The sequence below is a fragment of the Theropithecus gelada genome, chromosome 15, assembly GCF_003255815.1.
Source record: "Theropithecus gelada isolate Dixy chromosome 15, Tgel_1.0, whole genome shotgun sequence".
Classification (NCBI taxonomy): Eukaryota; Metazoa; Chordata; class Mammalia; order Primates; family Cercopithecidae; genus Theropithecus; species Theropithecus gelada.
The window spans coordinates 46,126,163-46,151,090 of NC_037683.1; the positions used below are offsets into that span (position 1 = coordinate 46,126,163).

The 24,928-nt window shown below is 37.8% G+C and overlaps 1 protein-coding gene across 1 annotated transcript in view; it reads right to left on the minus strand.

The window, feature by feature from the left end:
- The window catches only part of RECK (reversion inducing cysteine rich protein with kazal motifs), an 87,757-nt gene that overhangs the window by 48,600 nt on the left and 14,229 nt on the right, over positions 1-24,928 (minus strand). The window contains exons 2-6 of the mRNA XM_025359110.1: positions 23,494-23,552; positions 17,611-17,685; positions 16,357-16,393; positions 11,528-11,613; positions 9,792-9,839 (exon numbers count right to left, since the gene is read on the minus strand). Coding sequence (XP_025214895.1) covers positions 9,792-9,839; positions 11,528-11,613; positions 16,357-16,393; positions 17,611-17,685; positions 23,494-23,552 — 305 coding nt within the window. The remainder of the gene's footprint in view (positions 1-9,791; positions 9,840-11,527; positions 11,614-16,356; positions 16,394-17,610; positions 17,686-23,493; positions 23,553-24,928) is intronic.

The following is a 24,928-nucleotide window of genomic DNA, read 5'->3' on the forward strand; positions in this document are numbered from 1 at the left end:
TGGCCTAGTGGAAACTAGCAAGCTTGAAGCAAGCAGTTGCCCGAACTACACTTGCATGTTTCCACTTTCTCTCTTGGACTCCTGCCACCACCACGGGAACATGCCTGAGCTAGTCTGCTAGAGGGAGGGGAAAACATGGAGATCTGAGCTGACTTAGCCAAGGGCATCCTAAAGCAGGCAGCCCCAGGCTGACCTGCCATCTGATTGCAGACGGATGAGTGCGCCCAGCTGGAATCAGCTAAGCCTGGCCAGAGCAGAACTGCCTAGTAAGCCCTTAGATTTGTGAGAAATAATAAATTGTTACTGTTTTAAGCCATGGAGTTTTGGGATGGCTTACTATACAACATTATTGGGATAATAGATAGTACTCAGAATGACAACATTCTCCACAGTACAGTAGAGAATGAGCACTTTCTCCACGCATTCCAAGAGTATAAAACATTCACACAGGGTTTCCACATAAAGCTGATACACTGTGTTACAAAGAACCTTGAATAATTCTGTTCTCCAGAGTGGGAAAAAGTCTATAAAAATTTTCTATCTGTAAAAGTAGTGACTGCAGCACTTTGTTACAGGCAACAGCTTTCTGCTCATCATTTAAGTCTTACCTGCTCTGCGAAGACTTCCCCATTTCCCTAGGCAGGGTTTTTTTTTCCCTCCAGGCTTCAATATATCTTGTACAGACTTCTAGCAATGTACTTGTCTCACTGTATTGTAATGGACTATTTGGATTTCTCTCTTCCCATGTACTAACTATCAGCTTCTTGCAGACTAAATCCTTTCATTTTTGTACCCTGAGAACAATGCCTGATACATATTAAATATATTGGTTCAGTGTGTATCAGTTCAATGAATGTTAAGTGAATGAATGACAGAGACAAAGATAATTATATGAACTCTGTCCCAGGAACTCAGGGGTTAGTATTAAAAAGAGACATGTAAATATAGTTATGCTATAGAGCGACAAATGCTATAATAAAGCATGCAAAGGGCTTAGAAGTAGTGATCGGTTTTGTGTGTGGAGAGAAGAATGGGCAGGAAAGGCTTTAAAGCGGTGCCATTTAAACCAGGATTTAAGGCAAAGGTTACTCTAGTTCAATAGAGGTAGTGATGTTCTGGGACCAGCTTTTTTTTTGTGGGGGGTAGTTGTGGAGAAAAATCTGTATCTGTAGTATTTGCTGATGTTCACGGTGCAAATACCTCCACCCACGGCTGATTTTAAGTTACAAGCTAGCTTGCAAAATCCCTGAATATTTAACAAGCAGTACTCCCTAGCAGGTAGGGAGCTGGTATTGCCAGCTCCAATATACTACACTTTTTGTTCCAAGATTCAGAAGAAGGAATTCCAGGTAGAACAAACAATTCGTACAACTACAACTATCAAATAAAACAACAGGGTCAATCTGGGAATCTATAAGCAGCATGCTGCTTAAGTGTAACAGAGAGAAGAATCAGGAGCTAGACTGAGAAAAGCTTGGGATACTGGGCTGAGGAGCATGCACTGTGTTCTACAGGGAAGCAACTGAAGGGTTTAAAGAAGGTAGTGACATGGATCAAATTTGGTCTTTAAAGAGATGAATCTAGAAGTGGATATAGTAGATAAGAGGAGAAATTAAGACACAGGAAAACTAGTTTGGCAGCTATTATAGGCATCCAGAAAAGTGGCAGAAAAACCTGAGCTAAGGCAATACCTGAGGATCTGGAAGGGAGACTGATTTAAGGTATATTTAGAAGGCAACTCTTTAGGCTTGAGAGACAGTAATTGGTAGGAGGTGATGAGAAAGAGGAAACAGTAGATAATACCTCTTAGGCATTTAAGTTGATGTGCTTGGAAGGATCGTATTGGTACAACCAAACAAGAAATGCAAGAAAAATCATAAGTTTTATTTTGGTATATGTGTGTCTGTGTGTGTGTGTGTCTGTGTGTGTGTGTGTGTTGCTGCTTAGGGATGGAAGGGAGGGAAGTGAAGGCAGAAAAGGTGGAGGAAGTAATAATCAATTTGGTTGATTTGAAATCAATCAATTTTGGTTTGATTGTTGTTCCAAGGGAACATCAAAAGTACATGTATCCAATAGTGTTCAGGAGCTCAGAAAAACGAGTTAGCAATGAAAATTCTGAAGTTGTCAGCATATAGGAACAATTAAATCTATGGGAGATGAGACTCCCATAGGGGAAAACCTTGGCCACTTAAGATGAGACCGGGTCACAATCTAATCTGATTTGATCAAATTTCCCTTTTGGAATGATCTCACTCAGGTGACTTCTGAAAAGAATGAACTGGAAAAGGAAATACACTAGCAGCAAGGAGACTAAATAGGAGTTACTCCCCTCCCCAAACTACAAAACAAATATGACAAACCAAAACAACATACAAAGTTTTATACTATCTTAAGCCAGTACTGCAGGACCTAATAGGTTTCGCTCTTTTTGGAGCTCATCAGCTGCAGGTAACGGCTTAAATCTACTCTGATACAGTATACCTGTATAGCATTTTACCATTTATAAAGCCTCTCATTCACAGTCTTCTATTTACTATATCCTGGCAATCTTTGAAGTTGCCTCAGCATAAACTAAAAGATGCTTTACTTTTAGGTCCTGAGGGCTTTGCTGGGGCAAAGTACCACACGATTCCTTTTGTTAAAATCCCTAAAAGCTGACTGGGCAAGGAACAAAACTGTCCATAGCCTAGGCTGTCGTCTGCCACAACCAGATGGTCTCCTCTATTCTTAGAACCACTGCAGCACAGATCCAATCATACTGAAGCTTAGGAGGCTTCTAGCTGTCCAGAGAATCCTGTTGGTCCTGACATCCCTGCTCCTCTTATCTCTAATTTGGGCTGTTTTTTCATCCCTTTTCCTTTATGCTTCTGGTAGTAAATCTAGAATCAAAGTTAATTTGAAAGAAAAAGAAACAAAATAAAATTAATAGATACACAGAAATCTTTAAGCAGAACATTTTACTGTGACATTTCCTGAGGAAACAGCATACAGTCTGGGTAGGCATACATAAATATACACCAAACACTGGCATCCAGGGGCAGAACAAAGTGTATAGTAAACTACCATTTGTGGTAAAGGAGGGTAGAGGATGACTATACATATATATATTTACTTTTATATGCAGAAAATATCTCTGGTAACTTTAGGAACTGGATGGCTGTGGGAAAGATAGTTCATTATATACCATTTTGAATTTTGAACAATGTGAACATCCCCAAAATAAAATTTAACACATACCTGCACCATTCTATACATTTAGCTGTGTACTGATAGGTGGGGCTAACAGAAGACAGAATCCTCAGAGTCTTAATTTTAGCATTCTCACAGAATCAGAGCCCCACGGCAGAACAATATTTTAGCTGTATTGGCAACTGTTTAGTTTAAAACTTAACTGCCTTAAGATTGAAAAAAAAGTTAGTCCTCACAAAAATACCCGCTACTAACTTTCCTTCATAGTTTCTCACCTTCCTTAATGAAATAACATCAAAAAAGTGTATTGAAGAAAGCTAGCAAAGAAAAGAGAGACATGAAAATGACATTTCTGAAAATACAAAGAAAAGCCTAGAGAAGAATCTGAGAAAGAAGGAAGAAACAAGTAAAAAATATAAAAAGTATGATGGCATATTTGTAGCACTGTACTTCAGCGGCTCACACAGCAAATGGAAAGCATTTATATTTATGGCCATCATGTTAAGAGAATGGCAGGCAAGGTCTGCCATTAAAGGTATAAAATGGATTTACAAACCTCAAACTAAAATTTATCTCATCAGTTTATAGCCATTGCCAGTCTCTGGGAATTTATCAGCCTCATATTACCTTAATGAAGCTTATTCTGACATTCAAGGAAGAAAATAACCATCAACAACCAAAAGAATTTTTAAATCATAATTTTGGTAGCTAGAAGAAAATGTTCACAGCCAACATGTGAACGAAGACTATGCAAAAAGAATCTACACTGTATTTCACACCCCCTGAAAAACACGAATTCGTTTTTACTTTAGTTCTAATCAGCCAGTGTGCACAAGTATGGCTATTCCTATGGTTTACAGCCAGCATCTGTTCTGACTACTGGTGCCTATGTAACTACAGTTGCTGAATACTTTGAATATCATCTCTGGTTCTATCTTCACAACACATTCACGAACCCCATGTGGCCTAACCAATACTTTTAGGTGGGTTAAAGGACAAAGCCTGTGAAAATGCAGAGAACCTAGAACTGAGCATGTCCACAATACTTGAACAAGCCCATAAAGGAGTTATCAAGCTAATGGTTGATTTGGGTAGCTCCTACAGGCCAGGGTTTGGTGACCCCACAATCAAAACAAATGTGATTCTCAAAAGAAGTACTCTTAAGTAGCGAACGATGTATTATTTCTTAGGTATTCATCAGAATAAGAGAGCTATGGAGTTGGAAGAGAGATCATCAAATCTCCTATCTGTTGCAAAAATCCCCTTCATATGATGAATCCAGGTAAGTCTTTACTTGAACATTTCCAGTGAGAGGAAGTTCTCTGTTTCTGGAATATCTCATTCCATTTTGATCAATTTCAGATCAGTATCTGGCTCCTTCTTTTCTAGTTCCCTAAAGAAACTCAGCTCTCTACTTTTTTCAAAAGAATAGATTATTTTAGATTCTATTAGATTCTAAAAGATTCTATTCTCTTTCAAAACCCAGCTTTCTATTCTTTTTATACTTTCTCTTCTATGGAGCTCTCACTCACTCCAAGGTTCAAGGGTTACTTCAAGGTTGACTGTGGGCATGATAATTCTCCTCATCTTTAGTCTGGATTCCTAATCACCTCTGAGATATGGGTCTTTACATTAAAAGACCCTAACACACCATATGCTTCAATTTCTTCAAATTCCTTTCACAACATAAATGCTACTGCTGCTATGTTTTCTTTCTTTAAAATCCAGTGATACATTACTATTGTTTTAAAAATCTGTGTCCTAATTTACCCACTTTCTATTTTCACATTCTCTTTTGCATCTCAAATAATTTTCTGTCTGAAGTAGATATTTCAGAACTTCCTTTACAGAGAACTTCTAGAAAGGGTCCACTAATGGCAATTCTAGAATAGAATTGAAATAGCTTAATTTTGCCTCTTTCTTGAAATATATTTTTGCTGGATATAGAATGCTAGATTGATAGTTACTTTCTTTCGGAACCATTTAGGAATCATTCTACTGTCTTCTGGCTTCCTCTGTTGCTACTGGGCAATCAGTCGCTGGTCTTCTTTGAAGACAATGCCTTTTTTTCTGACTACTTTTAAAATCTTTGGCTATGATGTCTGTCTATAATATGTGGATTTTTTTTCCTTTTGATTCTGCTGGGTATTTGTAGGGCTTCTTTAAACCCTGCTCCTGCCCATCCTATTTATTTTTCTCCTAGTACTCCAATTAGAGAGGATTTTCTCACTCTATCCTTCCTGTGTCCTAAACTATTTTTCAGCCTCATGTCCCTCTTTCTTTTCCATATAATTTCTTTAGCTCTATCTTCCAATTTACTAACTTTCTTTGCTGTACCTAAACTATTACAACACCCATCCATTGTGTTTGTATTTCAATTATACTGTTCTGGAAATTCTCTTTGATTCTTTTTCAAGTATGCTTGCTCTTCTTCTTCTTTTTTTTTTTTTTGCAACCTCCACCTCCCAGGTTCAAGTGATTCTCCTGCTTCAGCCTCCCGAGTACCTGGAATTACAGGTGTGCACCACCACACCTGGCTAATTTTTGCATTTTTAGTAGAGACAGGGTTTCATTATGTTAGCCAAGCTGGTCTCAAACGCCTAACGTCAGGTGATCCACCCGCCTTAGCCTCTCAAAGTGCTGGGATTACACGTGTGAGCTACCGTACCCTGCCTGCTCTTCATATTTGTAAACCTATTTTATTTCTTAAACATATTATTTTAGTCTGCATCTGATAATTTCTATATCTGAAGTATCTTTAGGTCTGATTCTGTTCACCATTGTTCCTGTTGGCTTTTATTTGACGAATCATGTTTTCTGGTGAGTTCTGTGACTTTTTTATTGTGAACTGCTTATTTTCCTTAGGACTTTATCTGTGGAAATCCCAAGAGGTCTGAAATACAAGATCAGTTCCTCCAGAGAGAATCTGTGTTACCTTTTCTCAAGCATCTAAGGGCCACTACCATTTCAGAACCACTTGAAATAAAATTCTCAGCTTGAGGTTTTATAAACACTCACTTGATATAAATTTGGGCTGCAAACTCATGTGAAGACCAGCTTAGAGTTATGAATTTTCAATGGAGGTAAGATTAATGTTGGAGAGAAACAGTTTTCCTTGCAGACCCCCCTGGAAAGGGAGATGAGCATATTTCCTGGTCACCCTAATACTAAGTGTATAGTCCCTTTGGAATCCCAAATTTATTGGTGGGAAGGGGAGGGGATTTCAATCAGATTTTCCACCTTCAATCAGAACCCAGGATTTGTCTCCTGACTTCTGAGCCTCATGAAGCTACAAAGCTATAAAAATTGATTCAGCAAATGCCCTCAAAGCTAATGCCTTCTTTACTGCTCTTACTTCTCTGGATTCCTGCCTTCATTTAGTTTTTGGCTTGAGCATTCCGTATTTTCTTTCCAGCAAATTCATCTAGCATTTTAAGTTATTTTCACCTGGAGGATTGGTCCAGGTACCAAGTCTGCCCTATTGCCAGAAAGAGAAGTTTTAACTAGTACCTTTAAGTATAGAAGAATAGTAAATGAATGCCAGGAAACTAAGCTTAAAAGATTAGATTATGTCCCTGAATATTATCTATATTCAATTCATCATAACAAATCTTGCTGATGGATCCTGCCTTTGAATCTCTGATTTATTCTTGAATATTTGACTCTATTACTATTATCCTAGTCTGGGATTTATTGTCTCTTTTTAGCTAAGCTAGAGGGGTTTGTGGGATCTAAAACCTAGCCTGCACAGGATTATGAGTTTAAGTTTTCTAAAATATTGGCTTTGTTATTTGTTATATATTGGTCTCCTTTTAAGAACCTTCATCATCACCCTCTCATTAATAATGAGTTGAGCCTCAAAATGCCATCTTTTCAGGATTTGGTCCCACTTTACCTGTCCGAGCACAGATTTGCAGACCAAAATAGGTCTGTCTTCTCTTTTCCTCCCGCATAAGCCATGTGCATTTCTGACAACATACCTTTGATCCACAGTCTTAGGTCTTTAGGTCTTTTTTTTTTTTGAAACGGAGTCTCGCTCTGTCTCCCAGGCTGGAGTGCAGTGGCACGAACTCGGCTCATTGCAAGCTTTGCCTCCCGGGTTCAGGCCATTCTCCTGCCTCCATCTCTGGAGTAGCTGGGACTACAGGCACCTGCCACCAAGCCCGGCTAAATTTTTTATATTTTTTACTAGAGACGGGGTTTCACTGTGTTAGCCAGGATGGTCTCAATCTCCTGACCTCATGATCCGCCCGCCTTAGCCTCCCAAAGTGCTGGGATTACAGGCGTGAGCCACCACGCCCGGCCAGGTCTTTAGGTCTTTACTCAAATTATACCAATCCTTTCAGGCCTCTCTCATTTGTAACTTTTTTCCTGATAACTCCAAACATTCTTGCTCTGCTTTCTTATTTCCCAGAGCCCTTGTGTGTGCAGTATATATTTTAATTAGCCTGACTCAATTAGATATAATTCTTTACTATTTGGAGTTATGCTAAAAGTTGCTTAATCAGAATTCTAAACTAAGTCTGATTCCAGTTAATGCTCTAATATATAAAACTCTTGGTATTCCACAGGTACTTGTTAATTTGCATAAGAAAAACATAGACTATAAAATCAGATGTAACAATGCTTTACATTAAACTGGTTTATCTTAGATTAGCTAGAACAAGACAAAATCTTAAATGGCATTAAAATTTTAAAGCTTTATTTAAGTAAATTTCTTAGCAAATCCCCTCAAAAGGAACTCTAAAACAGCTTACCAAAAAAAAAGAAAAACATTAGCTCCTACAAATGTAATTACTCATTCTCTGAAACTCAAATCAAACTATACATAAAACCACTCTCTGGGGTAAATGCTACCCTTAAAATTGCAAGCCTATGGAAATGGCTTATACATCTACAAGTTCATCTCAGGGACCATTCCAGTGTTAAGGAAAAGATATTAAAAGCCTAGTTTATAAATTATTCTGATGTTGATAAACAACCAGTCCAGTTAAAATAGGCTATATTACACCAAATTTACCCAATTCACTTTGTAACAAATAGCTTTTATGTCTAGACTAGACTTCAACAATCATGACAGTGACTGTTATATGAGGTTTATAATGCAGAACCCTTTCTGCATTAAAGTACTCTTATCTCTATTTTCGTTTCTAAATAACGTGTAAGAAATCAAATTGAGTCTTATATTGAAGAATTTGTGGGATCAACTCTTAATATAAAAACAAAAGAACCCTTCTGCCATACAGATTTTTGGAAAATGGTTGCTTAATTCTAGGCCAAATTAGGGAAGATAGAGAAAAGTAAACTATTCTTAGTATTTCTATCATAGGACAGTTTGTCTCTCTTACCTTTCCTGTCTCGTCCTTCATCAACACATACTGGCAGACTTCCTAGGGCAATGCAGAAATCCAGACAAGAGAAGGAAGCACACTAAAATAATGGAGGACAGGCTATGGAAGATGGACAGTGTCAGACATCATGTAGGAGAAAAGAAGGAATTATCACAGTTAGCCACTTTGTTCAAGAGAAACTAAAACTGGTTATTTCAAAGATAGAGAGATAAGAAAATAAAGATCATTTACTTCTCTGTAGCAGGGCTCCTTTCAATAAGAACAGAGGAAAGCTATAATTTGGAAATTTGTCTTCAGATGAATAGATATAACTTAGCAAACAGTACAAAGGGACAAAAGATAAATAAGACTGTCCAGTTTAAAAATAAGAGAGACAGGCTTTGAGAAAATAAAAAACAAAAACAAAAACAAAAAAAAAACTATAACCTAGTAGTTAAGAGAGTTATTCTATCTTCTTCAAGAAAACACAGCAATAGGAATCCCAATGTTTGTATATAAAAATGGTGCATGAGATATATGCACTTAAGTATCCTTAATTACACAGCCTTACACTATGAAAAACAGTAATATTGTCACATTTAAGAACAGAGTTCTAGAAAATGAACAAAGTAGCCCCAATGAGGAGGTTTTTTCATATCAGGGACAATCTTCTGCACATATTTGTATGGTGTAAAATACTTCCGCTATACCCCTGCCTTAATATCTACCCCATCTAGATACCAGTGTTAGAAATCCCACCATTGAGAGGAGAGTCCTTCAGATTTAATATAGCTTTTGTAACTTAGTATTTTTTTCCCCAAATGCAAGATTCTAGGAAGTCTGAGCTATTCACACTAGCCCTGTGATTTTCTTTCATTACTTTTCTTTATGATTAGAGGTAGTTTATAGAAATGAATACCACCTGGATGGGTTAAGAGATAGGAGATGGGACAAAAGAGAACATGAAACCTGAGAAAAACTATTTCACAAGCTTGGATACAACTAGTTGCTTTGTTATAAAAATATTATAGGTTAAATCCTTTGTATGTAAGATTTAGGCATTTCTTTAAAATTAATACTTCATTTCAACAAAAATCAACTAAAACCAAAACATTTCCAAAAACAGTAAATGACATTTTTGTCAATGCTAAATTTTCTGTAAGGTAAAAGGGAAGTTGTATAAAAATAAATTCATTTAAAAAATTTAAGTAATTTTGTTAATTCTGATAACATCTGAATAGGCTATCTACATTTGTTAAATAAAATGCATACCTCATATTCTTTTCTGCAAACTTTGGAAATATCATTCTTTGAAGATGCCTAAAAACCAACAAATTTCTCCATTAATTTATTATACATGCTATTCAGCACAGGACAAAAAGAACACAAATTAGCATATGTTAATTACTGATATAGTATCCTTTATTTCATCAAGGAAAACCTTTGTTTGAATATTTTAAAGTCCCTAAAATACAATAAACAAATTTCATGCAATTTCTTAAAATGAACATCATCCCTAGGGCTACTCAATATTCTAGAGCTTTGCTCTAACTTTTATGGCTTTAATCTCACATAATAACATAGTCCTTTTGTTATTTCAGAAACTAGATGTCTTTGAAGGAAATTGTAAATCAGGACTTTTTTTTTTTTTTTAGCTGAATTCCACTCTGTAGCAAATTTTCTTGTGAAGTTCTGCCAGGGCACCTACATTTTGCTTTTTCTTTAACTCTTCACATTCTAAACTTTCAATCTGAACTCGCTGAGTATATGATGGAGGGGGCAACTAAATAGGGAAGAGGTACTATGCCAGGCATTTAACAAGTTATTTTTGTGTAAGTCTCTTAACAAGTTTATAAAGAAGATACTAACCCCTCTACAGATGAGGAAACTGGTGCTTAGAGAAGTAGGAAGTTATTTACCATATTTAAGTATATACTTTCTATATAAAAGAAGCCAAAAAAAAAAATTCTGCTGAGGGGTGGTTGTTTTTCCACATGAGTCAGTCTCTATTCCAGAGCTGTGGGCTCTGGTTCCTTGCTCCATTCTTCCTGTTCTATCACCTAGGCCCGTGCAATTTAGAATAGGCCAGCTGATGAGGACAGGGAGAGCAAGAAGAATGGGCGAGCAACCGTTTTACAACTCACTAAACCCATCATTCTTCAAATCCTCTGCAACTCAGCTTCACCTCAATGCCTGGAGGACAGCAGCAGACAGCTAGGTCATGTGCTGCCCAGACTGTTGGTCAGGCTATAGGATAGTCATCTCTGTGAAAGTGAAGGTGATACCATATCTCATATACTCTTGTCCAGAGATAAGACCCTAGAAGAAGAAAATAAGAGAAGGCTTTCCAACTGTGGTTTCAGTTCTATCTAATCATTCCTAGTTTCCCAATTAAGTTTATTCCTGCCACTTGCAGTAGAGGAAACAGGAGGCTAGTATTTCCTCTCTGAGAAACCACTACTAAAATATGCGAAGTGAGGACAAACTCAGGCACGTAAGCTGAATTGGGGCAGAACTATATCAAATCAAAAATAAGTAATAACTCATTGTAGGAGTCACATTCATCTTAGGAGCAGAGAAGGGATATAAGAACACACTTAGGGTAAAGCCATCATGAAACAGAGAAAAGAAGATGAAAAAATAAGCCAACTGTGTCAAATGTTCTCATTCAAGCATACCCTAAATTTACCCAGCCATTTAGAGTCACTCAGATTGACTCAGCATGATTGCAGGCAAAGTATGGAAGACTTAAAAATCATATAATATTGTTTTTTGCACGGCAGAGACAAGGAAAGATAAGAAAGAATAAAAGAAGGATGAGGCCACATGCAGCAGTCATAAATAAAACAGCAAGTCTAAAAGGAAATGGTCTATACAACAAATGCTAAATTTGCAGTTTTTGTGGGTTACCTCTGCAAAGCTAGGAGGTGGGCAAGGCCCAAGACATATGCACAGCTAAAACCAAACTGCACTCCATGATGCTTGAGAGCCTCACTGCCCAGTGTTACCTGCTTGCATGCCTGTCGACACTCCAAGGCAATAGCCAGTTCACAGCAGCCTAAGCCAACCCAGCCATCAGACTTCTTAAACACACCTTAAAAACAAAATGTTTAAATGTTTTGGTCATAAGTAGCAATAAAAACAAATAGCATGCCAGATGTTTCACGGCTACTACTAAAAGTCAAAGCAGGTATCCATAAGAAAACTGGTTCAGACAGCAGGGCCTCAAAATTATTAAGGACCTCCCTTTACCCTTACTTCTACTATCAGTCTCTTTCAAAGTCCCTCACAGCATAATTATCAGGTCCTTTGTTTTTTCTCTTTTCCCTCCCACCCTAAATGCTCTTTAAGTCATTCTCACTCTTGGGTAGGTAACATCTTTACCAGAGGACATACAAGGGAAGAAAAGCAAGGAAGAGGGCTTTCTTACTATTAGACTGTTGATAAGAGGCAAAGGTTTTATTTTTTATTTTTTTTATTTTTTTTATTTTTTATTTATTTTTTTTTTGAGACGGAGTCTTGCTCTGTCGCCCAGGCTGGAGTGCAGTGGCCGGATCTCAGCTCACTGCAAGCTCCGCCTCCCGGGTTCACGCCATTCTCCTGCCTCAGCCTCCCGAGTAGCTGGGACTACAGGCGTCCGCCACATCGCCCGGCTAAGAGGCAAAGGTTTTAATTTAACTTAAGCAAACTAACAAGAAAGGGCACAAGTATTACTGTATTCAAAACAGTAAATACCTAGAATAGCATAAAATTCATGATCCTGTTTAAAAACTGATACTTAGTAAATGGGGCAATTTTTGTGAGTCAGGTATATCCGGCTTTGATGGGCACATTTAATCATGGGGCAAAATGACTATGTATTATTCTGGTTCAATTTATGTTCAGCAGTGACTCTTCCAACCAAATTATTGTGAAACTAAAAGATGATAAAATCATAAAAAGTGTTCTAATTTTTTTTGAGACAGAGTCTCGCTCTGTCGCCCAGGCTGGAGTGCAGTGGCACGACCTTGGCTCACTGTAACCTCCGCCTCCCAGGTTCAAGCAATTCTTCTGCTTCAGCCTCCCGAGTAGCTGGGACTACAGGCGTCTGCCACCATGCCCAGCTAATTTTTGTATTTTTAGTAGAGATGGGGTTTCACCACGTTGACCAGGCTGGTCTTGAACTCCTGACCTCAGATAATGTGCTTGCCTTGACCTCCCAAACTGCTAGGATTACAGGTGTAAGCGACCATGCCCGGGCTTCTAATTTGCTTTTGCAATCATAAATGTCAATGAATTATTCCTAAGGTAAAAGTAGGAGATACGGCCGGGCTCAGTGGCTCCTGCCTGCAATCCCAGCACTTTGGGAGGCCAAAGCGGGCAGATCACTTGAGGTCAGGAGATCAAGACCAGCCTGGCCAACATGGTGAAACCCTATCTCTACTAAAAATTCAAAAATTAGGGGGGCACAGTAGTGCATTCTTGTAGTCCAAACTACTCGGGAGGTTGAGGTGGGAGAACTGCTTGAACCCAGGAGGTGGAGGCTGCAGCGAGCCGAGATTGCACCACTGCACTCCAGCCTGGGCAACACCAAGACTGTCTCAAAAAAACAAAAAACCAAAACAACAACAACAAAAGGCTGGGTGTGGTGGCTCACACCTGTAATCCCAGCACTTTGGGAAGCTGAGGTGGGTGGACCACTTGAGGTCAGGAGTTCGAGATCAGCCTGACCAACATAGTGAAACCTCGTCTCCACTAAAAATACAAAATTAGCCAGACGTGGTGGTGCATGCCTGTAATCACAGCTACTTGGGAGGCTGAGGCAGGAGAAGTGCTTGAACCCGGGAGGCAGAGGTTGCAGTGAGCTGAGATTGTACCACTGTACTCCAGCCTGGGCAACAAGAGCAAACCTCCATCTCAAAAAAAAAAAAAACAGTAGGAGATACAAGAAATAATTATGAAAAGAGAAAAGTCTTATACTTGTAGGAATGCTGCAAATTCCTCCTTATTTCTTTTAAAATTGCCTTATGCTGCTTCTATGTAATACATAAATTTGGGAATCTATATCTGAAGTAAGTTAGATTATTATTTATATTTGAAAAAAAATGTCAGGGATTCAAGGCAATAAGTAACATAGTTCTGCAAATGAAACTAAGACTTCACAAAACAAATAGAAGCATTCTGCTAAAAAGTAAAACAAAGCAAATAAATGGTTCACAGATAGACAAAGCTCTCAAAATATAATCAACTACCCCAATTATAAAAATTGACTAAAAATACTGCATATTATAAACTTATCTCTATGTGTCTTAAAGGTACAAATGGTAACAAATTCACATCTAGCCTCATTGCCTAGTATAGTTTCTTTTAAATCTTTGCTGCTTGCTATTCAGGTTCCTCACACGTTGGAAAGAATTTTAAATGGAATCAACGTAGGTCATAAACTCTGTGACGTGTTATATCATAATGAAGTATGCTGCTGTATCCAGGTATCCAGTGGCCTCTTAGAAAATATTAACTTGGCCGGGCGCGGTGGCTCAAGCCTGTAATCCCAGCACTTTGGGAGGCCGAGACGGGCGAATCACGAGGTCAGGAGATCGAGACCATCCTGGCTAACAGGGTGAAGCCCCATCTCTACTAAAAAATACAAAAAAATAGCTGGGCGAGGTGGCGGGCGCCTGTACTCCCAGCTACTTGGGAGGCTGAGGCAGGAGAATGGCGTGAACCCGGGAGGCAGAGCTTGCAGTGAGCCGAGATCGCGCCACTGCACTCCAGCCTGCGCGACAGAGCGAGACTCCGGCTCAAAAAAAAAAAAAAGAAAATATTAACTTATTCAACAAGCATTTATATTTACTGAGCTCTTACTATGTACAAGGTACTCTGTTAGGTGTTATGTGGGCTACGAAATTATGAAATAAATAAAATATATGATTTATTCTATTAGGGAGATTACAATTTGTTAGCTAGTGTGTGTGTGTGTGTGTGTGTGTGTGTGTGTGTGTGTGTGTAGGATGCTGGGTACAGGGATAACTAGGAGACAGGCAAGGAGGTGGGCAATTTCAGGAAGGCAACCTGTTTGAAATACCAACTTTAAACAGTGTGATAGCCTCTAGAATTCAGAGATACATAAGGTATACTTTTTTTTTTTTTCAAGAATTTGGCTCTGGCCGGGCGCGGTGGCTCAAGCCTGTAATCCCAGCACTTTGGGAGGCCGAGACGGGCGGATCACGAGGTCAGCAGATCGAGACCATCCTGGGGTGAAACCCTGTCTCTACTAAGAAATACAAAAAACTAGCCGGGCGACGTGGCGGGCGCCTGTAGTCCCAGCTACTCGGGAGGCTGAGGCAGGAGAATGGCGTAAACCCGGGAGGCGGAGCTTGCAGTGAGCTGAGATCCGGCCACTGCACTCCAGCCTGGGCGACAGAGCGAGACTCCGTCTCAAAAAAAAAAAAAAAAAAAAAAAAAAAAAAAAAAAAGAATTTGGCTCTATCCAGGGCTAGAAAATGGGCTGTAATCCTGGGAGATCATGAGTGCCAGGCTAGAGAGTTTGGGCTTTATTCTGATGGAAGTGAATATCCCCTGAGAAATTATTTTTGAAGAGGATAGGAAAGAAAGATATAATGTGTTGAAACATCAGTTATAAGGTTATTATAATATTCTATCCCAAGAGTGTAAAAATAAAGACTTGAACTAGAAATAGAACAAGTGTAATTTTGCAAGGGGAGAGTCAATGGAACTAGAAAGAACAAGGAGTAAAATATAACTTGAGGGTTTCCAGTCTAGTATCATTCACAACAGGTGCAGTTATAAGTTTGAGCTTGGATTTGTGCTTCAGATGGCACCTGGATGCAGAGATCCAGGTAGAGATATCTACAAAGATATCTAGAAGTTACAAACAATGATTTAGATTTGAGAGTTACCTTCTCAGAGCTGATTAGTTAACAGTTCTGGGAAGGAATGAGATTACTAAGGTGAATGTGAAGACAGAAGGGAAGAAGACCACACACAGAAATAACCATAGTCCTTATGGCTCCATCTGCAAAAAAAAAAAAAGGTAAAGCAGAATAGATTCTGATGCCAAAGTAGAGTCATAAGGAGGTAGTAACCAATAATATCAAGTGTTTCAAGAAAGTCAAAGAGAGTAGTACTGAGAAAGAGCCCTAAGATCTAGGAACCAAGAGATCCTGGTAATCTTTCAAAGACTAGTTTCAGTAGAATGGCAGAAGTGGAGACAGGAGAACAAAGTTAAGGATTGAGTGAATGAGAATAAATTAAATATTTGAAAATTTGGGCTGGACATGGTGGGTCATGCCTGTAATCTCAGCATTCTGGGAGGCCAAGGCAGGATGATCACTTGAGGCCAGGAGTTCAAGACCAGCCTGGGCAACACAGTAAGAAAAAAAAAAAAAATTAGGTGTTGAAGGGAAGGAGAGGATAGAAACTCCAGAGTATAAATTAGGTTCCAGGACAATGACACCAATTTTATACTCACACAGTAAGTTTTCAAAATTAAGTGCTAAATTTACACTTCTTTTTTTTTTTTTTTTTTTGAGACAGAGTCTCGCTCTGTCACCCAGGCTGGGGGGTGCAGTGGCCGGATCTCAGCTCACTGCAAGCTCTGCCTCCAGGGTTTACGCCATTCTCCTGCCTCAGCCTCCCGAGTAGCTGGGACTATAGGCGCCCGCCACCTCGCCCGGCTAGTTTCTTGTATTTTTTAGTAGAGACGGGGTTTCACCGTGTTAGCCAGGATGGTCTCAATCTCCTGACCTCGTGATTCGCCCGTCTCGGCCTCCCAAAGTGCTGGGATTACAGGCTTGAGCCACTGCGCCCGGCCTAAATTTACACTTCTATTGCTTACCTGGCAAAGATGAATTCATACAACTCCAAATTTCAACCTAAAAGTGTAACCAACAAAAGGCTTTTATGTAGATAACCAGTTCCTAAATATGACAATTAATTTCTACAGAAATTATGTACAGCCAATTTGATTATGGCTATGTCTATATAGTCAAAGTTCTAGAACTATATGTACATCAATCAGCTATTCGGGGGGAACAAAGGTGAGATACAGAAATATTCCTTGTTCTTTTCCCATCTGAGAGCATTAAGGATGAGTCTAGTTACTCAGGATACTTATTAGAATCACTGTTTCCAAGCATATAGACAAAACTGAAGACTAAAGGGAATGTGTCAATCAGAACTATTTAATCATCAACTTATTTTCCCTTTCACATAATACAAGCCACCATATCTAAGGAAGCTCTTGCAAACAAGCTCACACTTTCTTGGTCTGGCATATGAGCATCCCAAACACTGAGGATAGCCCAAGTATTAGAGACATTTTAAGTTACCTGATTCAGACAGGTAAGCAATATATCTATAGTATGTCAGAAAATTGAAAGATAGTAAGTCATATATTTTCCCTTACCCCAAATTCAACTTTCCAAAATCAAAATAAATATTTAGTTATTATAGTTTTCATAAAATTAGTCAAACTATAATAATAAATAAAATTCTAAATTCCAGATTTTTTTTTTTTTTTTTTTTTTTGAGATGGAGTCTTACTCTGCCGCCCAGGCTGGAGTGCAGTGATGCTGAAATGACGCTATCTTGGCTCACTGCAACCTCCGCCTCCTGGGTTCAAGCAATTCTCCTGCCTCAGCCTCCGGAGTAGCTGGGACTACAGGCGTGTGCCACCATGTCTGGCTTATTTTTGTATTTTTAGTAGAGACGGAGTTTAACCATGCTGGCCAGGCTGGTCTCGATCTCCTGACTTCAGGTGATCCACCCGCCTCAGCCTCCCAAAGCGCTGGGATTACAGGCGTGAGCCACTGCGCCCGACCCCAGATAAAATACTATAATGAAATTTAAAGACAGGAACACGTTTATATTTAAGATTGTTTTTAGATCTATATCATAGGATAATAAAAGATGAAAAACAATATTCTATCTAGCAATTTACATGAAGATTTTTTTTGAAGTACTTAAGTTAAACCTAACATTTTGACCACAAATTCCAATCACATTAAAAAATTTGCTAACTCTGAAAGTAATTCATTGGATAGTTTCATTTAGACAGAAGCTTCTACAGTTAAGTTACAATAAGACTTACCATTGTCTCTGGGCAATAATCTGGGGCTCGCTGCAACAGATGTTTTAGTCGGGATTCACTTTTTGAGGAGAAAATCTATTTGACAAAAAAAAAAAAAAAAAAGGTTTTGTGGCATTTTTCTATAAGAAATAAGAAGAAGTAAAACTTATTATCCTCTAGATTTATTAGTTGTCTAAAATATTTTCCAACTTCCTTTTTATTTATTTTATTTATTTTTTTAAGACAGAGTCCCATTCTATTGCCCAGGCTGGGGTGCAGTGGTGTGATCTCAGCTCACTGAAACCTCCACTTCACAGGCTGAAGCGATTCTCCAGCCTCAGCCTCCCAAGTAGCTGGGACCTCGGGCATGAGCCACCAACGCCTGGCTAATTTCTGTATTTTTTTGTAGAGACAGGGTTTCACCATGTTGCCTGGGCTGGTCTCGAACTCCTGAGCTCAAAGCAATCTGCCTGCCTCAGCCTCCCAAAGTGCTGGGACCATACGCATGAGCCACCATGCCCGGCTCCTTTTATAAGTGGAAAACCTTTAGAATGATCTAAGTTAGGTAACATTTCTTAAAAAGTGTTGATTTGTTTCGCAAATAAGCAAGAAAAGTCCAAATACAGCAAGTCGAGACCCTTTTCTATTGACCAAAAAAAGTGGAGAAACCCAGGCTACCAACTTGTTTAGAGGCTGGGGGTTAGAGAGTGAGACAAGGAAGTAAAAAAAGATAAGTTTATTCTAAACTGTTCTGTAAATTGCTTTTAGTCAACTGATAATAATGAAAAACAGACTGTCATCAAACCCGTGATACTGGTGAAGATAAACTTTGTAAACAGCATTATGGCACATAAGTTCTCCATAAAATGCTGTAAGATAGAAACAAAATTTTTTTTTTTTTAATTGATGCTGATGAGCTGACAAAGGTTCACTCACCAAGCTAAATGGCTCACTTCCAAACAGGATGTTATGCAATTACAATATGGTGTTTCAGTAAACAATAAATCATTAACCATATCAGACAGACCTTCATGATTACCTGCAAATAGCTGAGACGGTAAAATCCATGAATGCTATGGACAATGAAAAAGGATTTATCTCCAGTTAGCTTATTTATTAGCCATTTTCCTCCAAAACTACCAACTACATTTAAGAAGTGAAAAGAGATAGAATATCACTATTTTGCAACCCCTAGTGAATTAATGCATTTAGACACTTATCACAAAGACTGTTAGCATCACAAAAAGAGACATTTTGGGGGGAAGACTTAAACAAAACTAAGCCTCTGGATCTGTCTCCTAAGGTAGCTGTTAGCCACATGTGGGTATTTAAACTTAAATCACGTAAAATTAAATAAAATTAAAAATTAAAGTTCCTCAGTATCTTTAAGCACATTTCAAGTGTTCACCTGGCACATGTGGCTAGTGGCTACCATATAGGTCTAGAATATTTTCATCATTGTAGAAAGAGCCATTGGATAGCTCTGCTCTAAATCTAACTGTGGAAACACAGAGGAAAGAGGAAAACGTTAAATGACACCGGGGGATGTGAGTAGCAAAGTTTGGACTATGGGAAACTCTATAGGACAAATGACCAAATTAATTCATCAAATACATTGCAAGGAGAAACCTACAGATCAAAAGATATTTAAAAAACATATAACCAACTTCAATATATATATCTCACTTGAATTCTGATCCAAACTAAAAAAACTTTATAAAATAATTAAGAAATCTGAATAACTAGATTTTTGAATATTACCTTTTCAAAGAAGTAAAAACAGTATTGTGGTTATCTCTTTTTTAAATGACTTATCATTTGTAGCTCCAAACGGAAAATTTATGTATCAAATAATATGACAATTGAGATTTTGCTGCTACATAAATTTGCCTCAATATAGTGGGGAAAGTAAAAAGAGAGAATTAAATGAAACACAACTGGTCATGACTTAATAATGTTGAAGCTGAATATGGGGGTTTATTACACTTTTCTCTCTACCTTTGTATATACTTAAAGTTTTCTATTATAAAAAGATAAAAGGAAGAGTGAAAGAAAAGAAAAATCGATTGAAAAAGACAAAAATGAAAGATAAAGAATGAAAAAGAGAAAGAGGAAGAAAAAATGAAAGATGTGACATTGGTAGCAGACTAGGAAAAAGCACAGGGAAGGCTACGCTCTCTCACTCGTACCTTCTTTCTGCAATTCCATCTCCCCTCAACAACAACAACAACAACAACAACAAAACGCAAAAAAACTACAAGCACTTGAAACAGGTTAGAACAATGAAAAGAATATGGAACTGAGAGTTGGAAATATACTCTGAATACTGTTGGGCAAACTACTTGGCCTCACAGAAGGTAGTTATATCCTGGTGGCTAAGGGTATGGCTTTGTAATCAGACACATTTGAGTCTGAGTCCCTGTTCCTTAAGTTATTGGCTAGGGCCTTGGTAAGTTATTTAAGTCTTCTATATTTCAATTTCTTTACTTATAATATACAAATAATGACAATACCTCTTTCAAGGGCTGGGTGTAAGAATTAAATGAAATAATGCATGTAAACAAATATAGTAAAGGGCATGACACTTAGGGAAAAGTATAAAATAAAATTTAGGTCACAGTTTCTGGTTTCCTGAATAGCTAATAAGTAAAATTTAAAAGTTAGATAATTTATTGGTTCCCTTCTGTCTCTAAAATTATGATTCTATAAAGTCAAATGAATTAAACTGATAAACATATACTTATTAGGAATACATTTAGCTTAAAGAAACCAACACGTACTATGTAAACTTTCAGATAATAAGGTAGACTTGAATATAGTCACTTTTCTTGCTAAACAACTAGTAATCACACTTAAAAAGAAAGATGAATCCTTATTCAGAATACATACTAGAATACATACTATAATTATACAAATCATCTCCGAGCAAAAAATTTAATAACCAAACTTGTATGCCACTCAAGGCAGAAGTTATCAGATCCTAGGGTTTACAATCTTGAATTTTGAGAAGTTTTTTACCCATACTTATCTCCTTTCTCATGATGTCATAACTCATTTTTCCTTTGTCTTCAAACAAGTAAAAATGTTTCATCTTGAAACAAATCATTACTTCCTGCACTTACTGACTTTAACAGCTTTTTCCTTTCATTGTATCCATTTCTTCACCAATCAACTCAAAAATATTAACTAATCAGTTTGCATGAGCAGGGACATGAGTACAACATAGGCAAATAAGACACGACCCTATATTCAAGGAATTCATAATATATACAGGTAAGACATATGCAAAAACTGAATATATTTTTGTAAGTCTGAAAAATTACATAACTATAAATATTTTTATTAAAAAATTTTTAATGATTACAGTGTGACTTTTAGCTCCGCTGCTCCAGTTGATCTAGAAATATTTATTGAGAGTTTTGAGTGTTAGATACTATTCTAACTGTTCTAGGCACCAAGTAATTCATCATAAACAAAGCAAACAAAAATCCCTGTTGCAGGGAGATGTTTTTAGAATCTCCACTAACTGGCTTTTTAAAAAACAAACAAACAAACAAACAAAAACTAAGGGTCTTTTCTCAGATCTCAAACTCCTTGACTTTTCTTTGGCATCTGACACTTGTTGACAGTTTCACTGTAAACCATCACATGTATTTTGCTGAATATTATAAGCCACCAGCCCTGACTTCTTATCTAAATTCAAATTCCAAAAGTTTTAATTCCAAATCCCTATCTTCACATAGTGGTTTTCATGATAATTCAACAGATCACCTTCTCCTCAAACCAAATCTTTTCCCTAACCTCCTAGAGTCATTAAGAATGCTGTTCACTCAGTTCAAAATCAAAATGTCATGAAGACTCCATCCTGTCTGCATTCCCTACTGGTTGAAGAAATAATGATTCCTCACTCACAGTATTTCCTTCTCTTTGAAGTGAGCTCTATGAGTTTTAACAGCCCTGGTCTCTCTCCACACCCCTGATAACACTTCTCCCATGATCAGGATGGTCGACTCAGCTGACCACTGAATTTGGTAGAAGAAAGTAAACATATGTAACACAGCCCTTACCTCTCCTCTCTGGGAGTAAGTATAATTCTGTCACTTAATGTGTGCCTAGAGATAAAAGTCACATTCGACATCTGTGTAACTAGTAATAAAAGTAGTATTTTTGGATCTATCTCCCTTATTTCTCAATTAGTTACGAACTTGGTTGGGGAAGAATGTTCTTTATTAGGGTGATTATAGTATTCAATTAATTTGCTAAGTTATAGAATTTCTAATATTCCAGATTTTAAGAAATTAGACCTTGCCTGCTGCTGGTGCCTCATTACAAGATACCTCCTAAAAATCATTCACCCTATAGAACATCAGTAGAAAAAGCAAGAAACAAAGTGAAAAGTCAGGTAAGCCATGTTTCCCAAAGTAGCAGAGCTACTTTAAAAGGTTCCTTATGATATCATCAAGGGGCCATTTTTGCTTTAAAAAGCTATTCTTCTGGCAGTAAATGTGCAGCAAACTTAATTTGCAACAGTGATTTGACATGTCACTGAATTCTCTAGTAGCCATTTAGATGAACTGAATCAGTGTCATGTCTTATAAGCAGACCATATCTTGCAAAATCTTTCTACGTCTACATTATTATTGTTTATGAGAAGTTATAGTCCCAGTTAAGTAGTTCTCTCAGTTTTAAAAATAACAAGATCCAGGTTATTACTTGAAGACTCCTCTAAAAGATGATTGAGACTATTATTTCTAGAGTGCTAAGGCTAGACATACATGACCAAGACTGAAAGAAAGGTAGGACTTTATGAACGTGTAGTGCTTCAGTGGAACTTTCATAAACACGTTGAACCAGAAAAACTGAAACCTACAGACAACTTTTAAGAATAGTACAATGAATACCCACATGGTCTTCATCAAGATGCACCCATCCTTAACACTTTGCAACATTTGCTTTAATTCTCTCTATATATACACAAATTATTATTACACAGTATTATTTTGAAGGACTATGTTAGAATTTGTTATAGACATTATGTTCATTCATTTCTAAATCCTAGCATGTATCTCCTAAGAACAAGGACACCATCATACCCAACCACAATATAATCACCAAATTCAGAACCACAGTATTGGTATAATACTATTATTTAATATCCAATCTATATTCATATTTTACCAATTTATCCTGATAATGTCCTTTATAGCAATTTTCTTTCATTCCAGGATCCAATCCAGGATCGCATATTGCATTTTGTTGTCACATCTCTTTAGTTTCCTTTAATCTGTAACAGCTTCTTAGCCTTTATTTTTTTTAGCATTTTATTTTATTTTATTTTGCATTTTCTTTTTATTATGCTTTAAGTTCTAGGGTACATGTGCACAATGTGTAGGTTTGTTACATATGTATACATGTGTCATGTTGGTGTGCTGCACCCATTAACTAGTCATTCTTTGTTTTTATAACACTGACATTTTTAAAGAGTACACATTGATGTTTTGAGGAATATTCCTCAAACTGGGTTTGCCCAATTATTTCTTCATAATTCAAATTACACATTTTTGGCAGGAATTCTATAATATTTTCCTTCTCAGTGTATCATGCCAGGAGACAGTTACTTTGCCCCATTATTGGTGATGTGAACCCTGGACAATTAGTTAAGGTACTATCCAACAGACTTCTCCAAAAACAATTATACTTAATAAATAGCTGTATAACTAGTAGCCTCTATAATTTTATTTATTTATTTTTATTTTTTTAGAGACAGGAGTCTTGCTATGTTGTCCTGGCTGGTCCTGAACCCGTGGCCTTAAGCAATCTTCCCACCCTGGTCTCCCAAAGTGCTGGGATTACAGGCATGAACCACTGTGTCTGGTTGCCTCTGTAATTATTATGCAATCTTACCTGTTCACATACGTCACGGCACATTTGGTTATCCTTTGAATGATTACAACACAATGCACCTAGGGAGAAAAAAATAAACATCAAATGTTCCACTGTTAAACAAGATGACTAAGCTAATTCAGATGGTTACACAAACCATTTATTCAGTAGATTATTATTATCATTACTCATTTTAACTCAACAAACCTTTACTGAGCACCTATTACAAGTAGTAAAGGACAGTGTTAGGTTTGAGGACATGGTCCCTGTCCTCAAGAAGCTTGCAGTCTAACAGGGGAGACTGTCATGTAATAATAATAGCTACTATTTAGTGTGTGCTTTCTATGTCCCAGAATTTGAATAAGTTTGTTGTATGCATTTTCTTTCTTTTTTTTTTTTTGAGATGGAGTCTCGCTCTGTTGCCCAGGCTGGAGTGCAGTAGCACGATCTTGGCTCACTGCAAGCTCCGCCTCCCGGATTCACGCCATTCTCCTGCCTCAGCCTTCCAAGTAGCTGGGACTACAGGCACCCACCACCACGCCCGGCTGATTTTTTGTATTTTTAGTAGAGATACGGTTTGACCGTGTTAGCCAGGATGGTCTCGATCTCCTGACCTCGTGATCCACCCGCCTCAGCCTCCCAAAGTGCTGGAATCACACGCGTAGGCTACCGCGCTACCGCGCCCAGCCATTTTTTCTTATCTAATCCTTACAATTACCATATGGACTAGAGCTATTATTAAACCAATAATAAAAAGTCAACTGATAAAAAGATAGTGAATTTTGTTTTGAGCATGTGAATCTGAGGTTCCTATAGAATATCCTGGTGGAAATTCCAGTAAAGTCAGAAATTCAGGCCTGGAGTTCAGGTAAAGCCAAGCCTAAAGATCCAAATTTGGAACTCATCAACATAAAGGAGTATATGGAAATGAATGCTATTGTCTAGGGAGAGTTTCTAGTGAGAAGAGAATATAGCACCAGATTCTAAAGAAGAGCAACATCTGAGATATGGCAAGATAGGAAAGAGACTGAGATGGAAGAGTCAGAAAGGTAGGTTAACCATGAGAGTGGCATCAGAGGAGAAGGAGTAGTGTCATGCACCACAAGAGTCAAGTTAGACTGAAGAATGAAAAAAGGAAATGGGTTTACTAATTAGCTTTACAGGCACTTTCTATGGAACTGGTAGAAGTGAATGATATTAAGGTGTAAACCACAGGTGAGGAAGTACAGACATCAAAAATAGAGTCATAAGAAGTCTAGCGGCGACTGGAAGGAAAAAGAGTAGTAATTATACAAAGATGCAAGGTTACAAGTTTTCCCCCTTTTTCAGAGTGGAAAAGACTTTACCTTCTTTACAGACAGAAAAGAGCAGTAGAGAGCTAATGTTCCTCTGACAGAACAAGTCTCAAGAGGACTCCAAAGGGGATAAAACCAAGTGTATATGAGAAGGCACTATC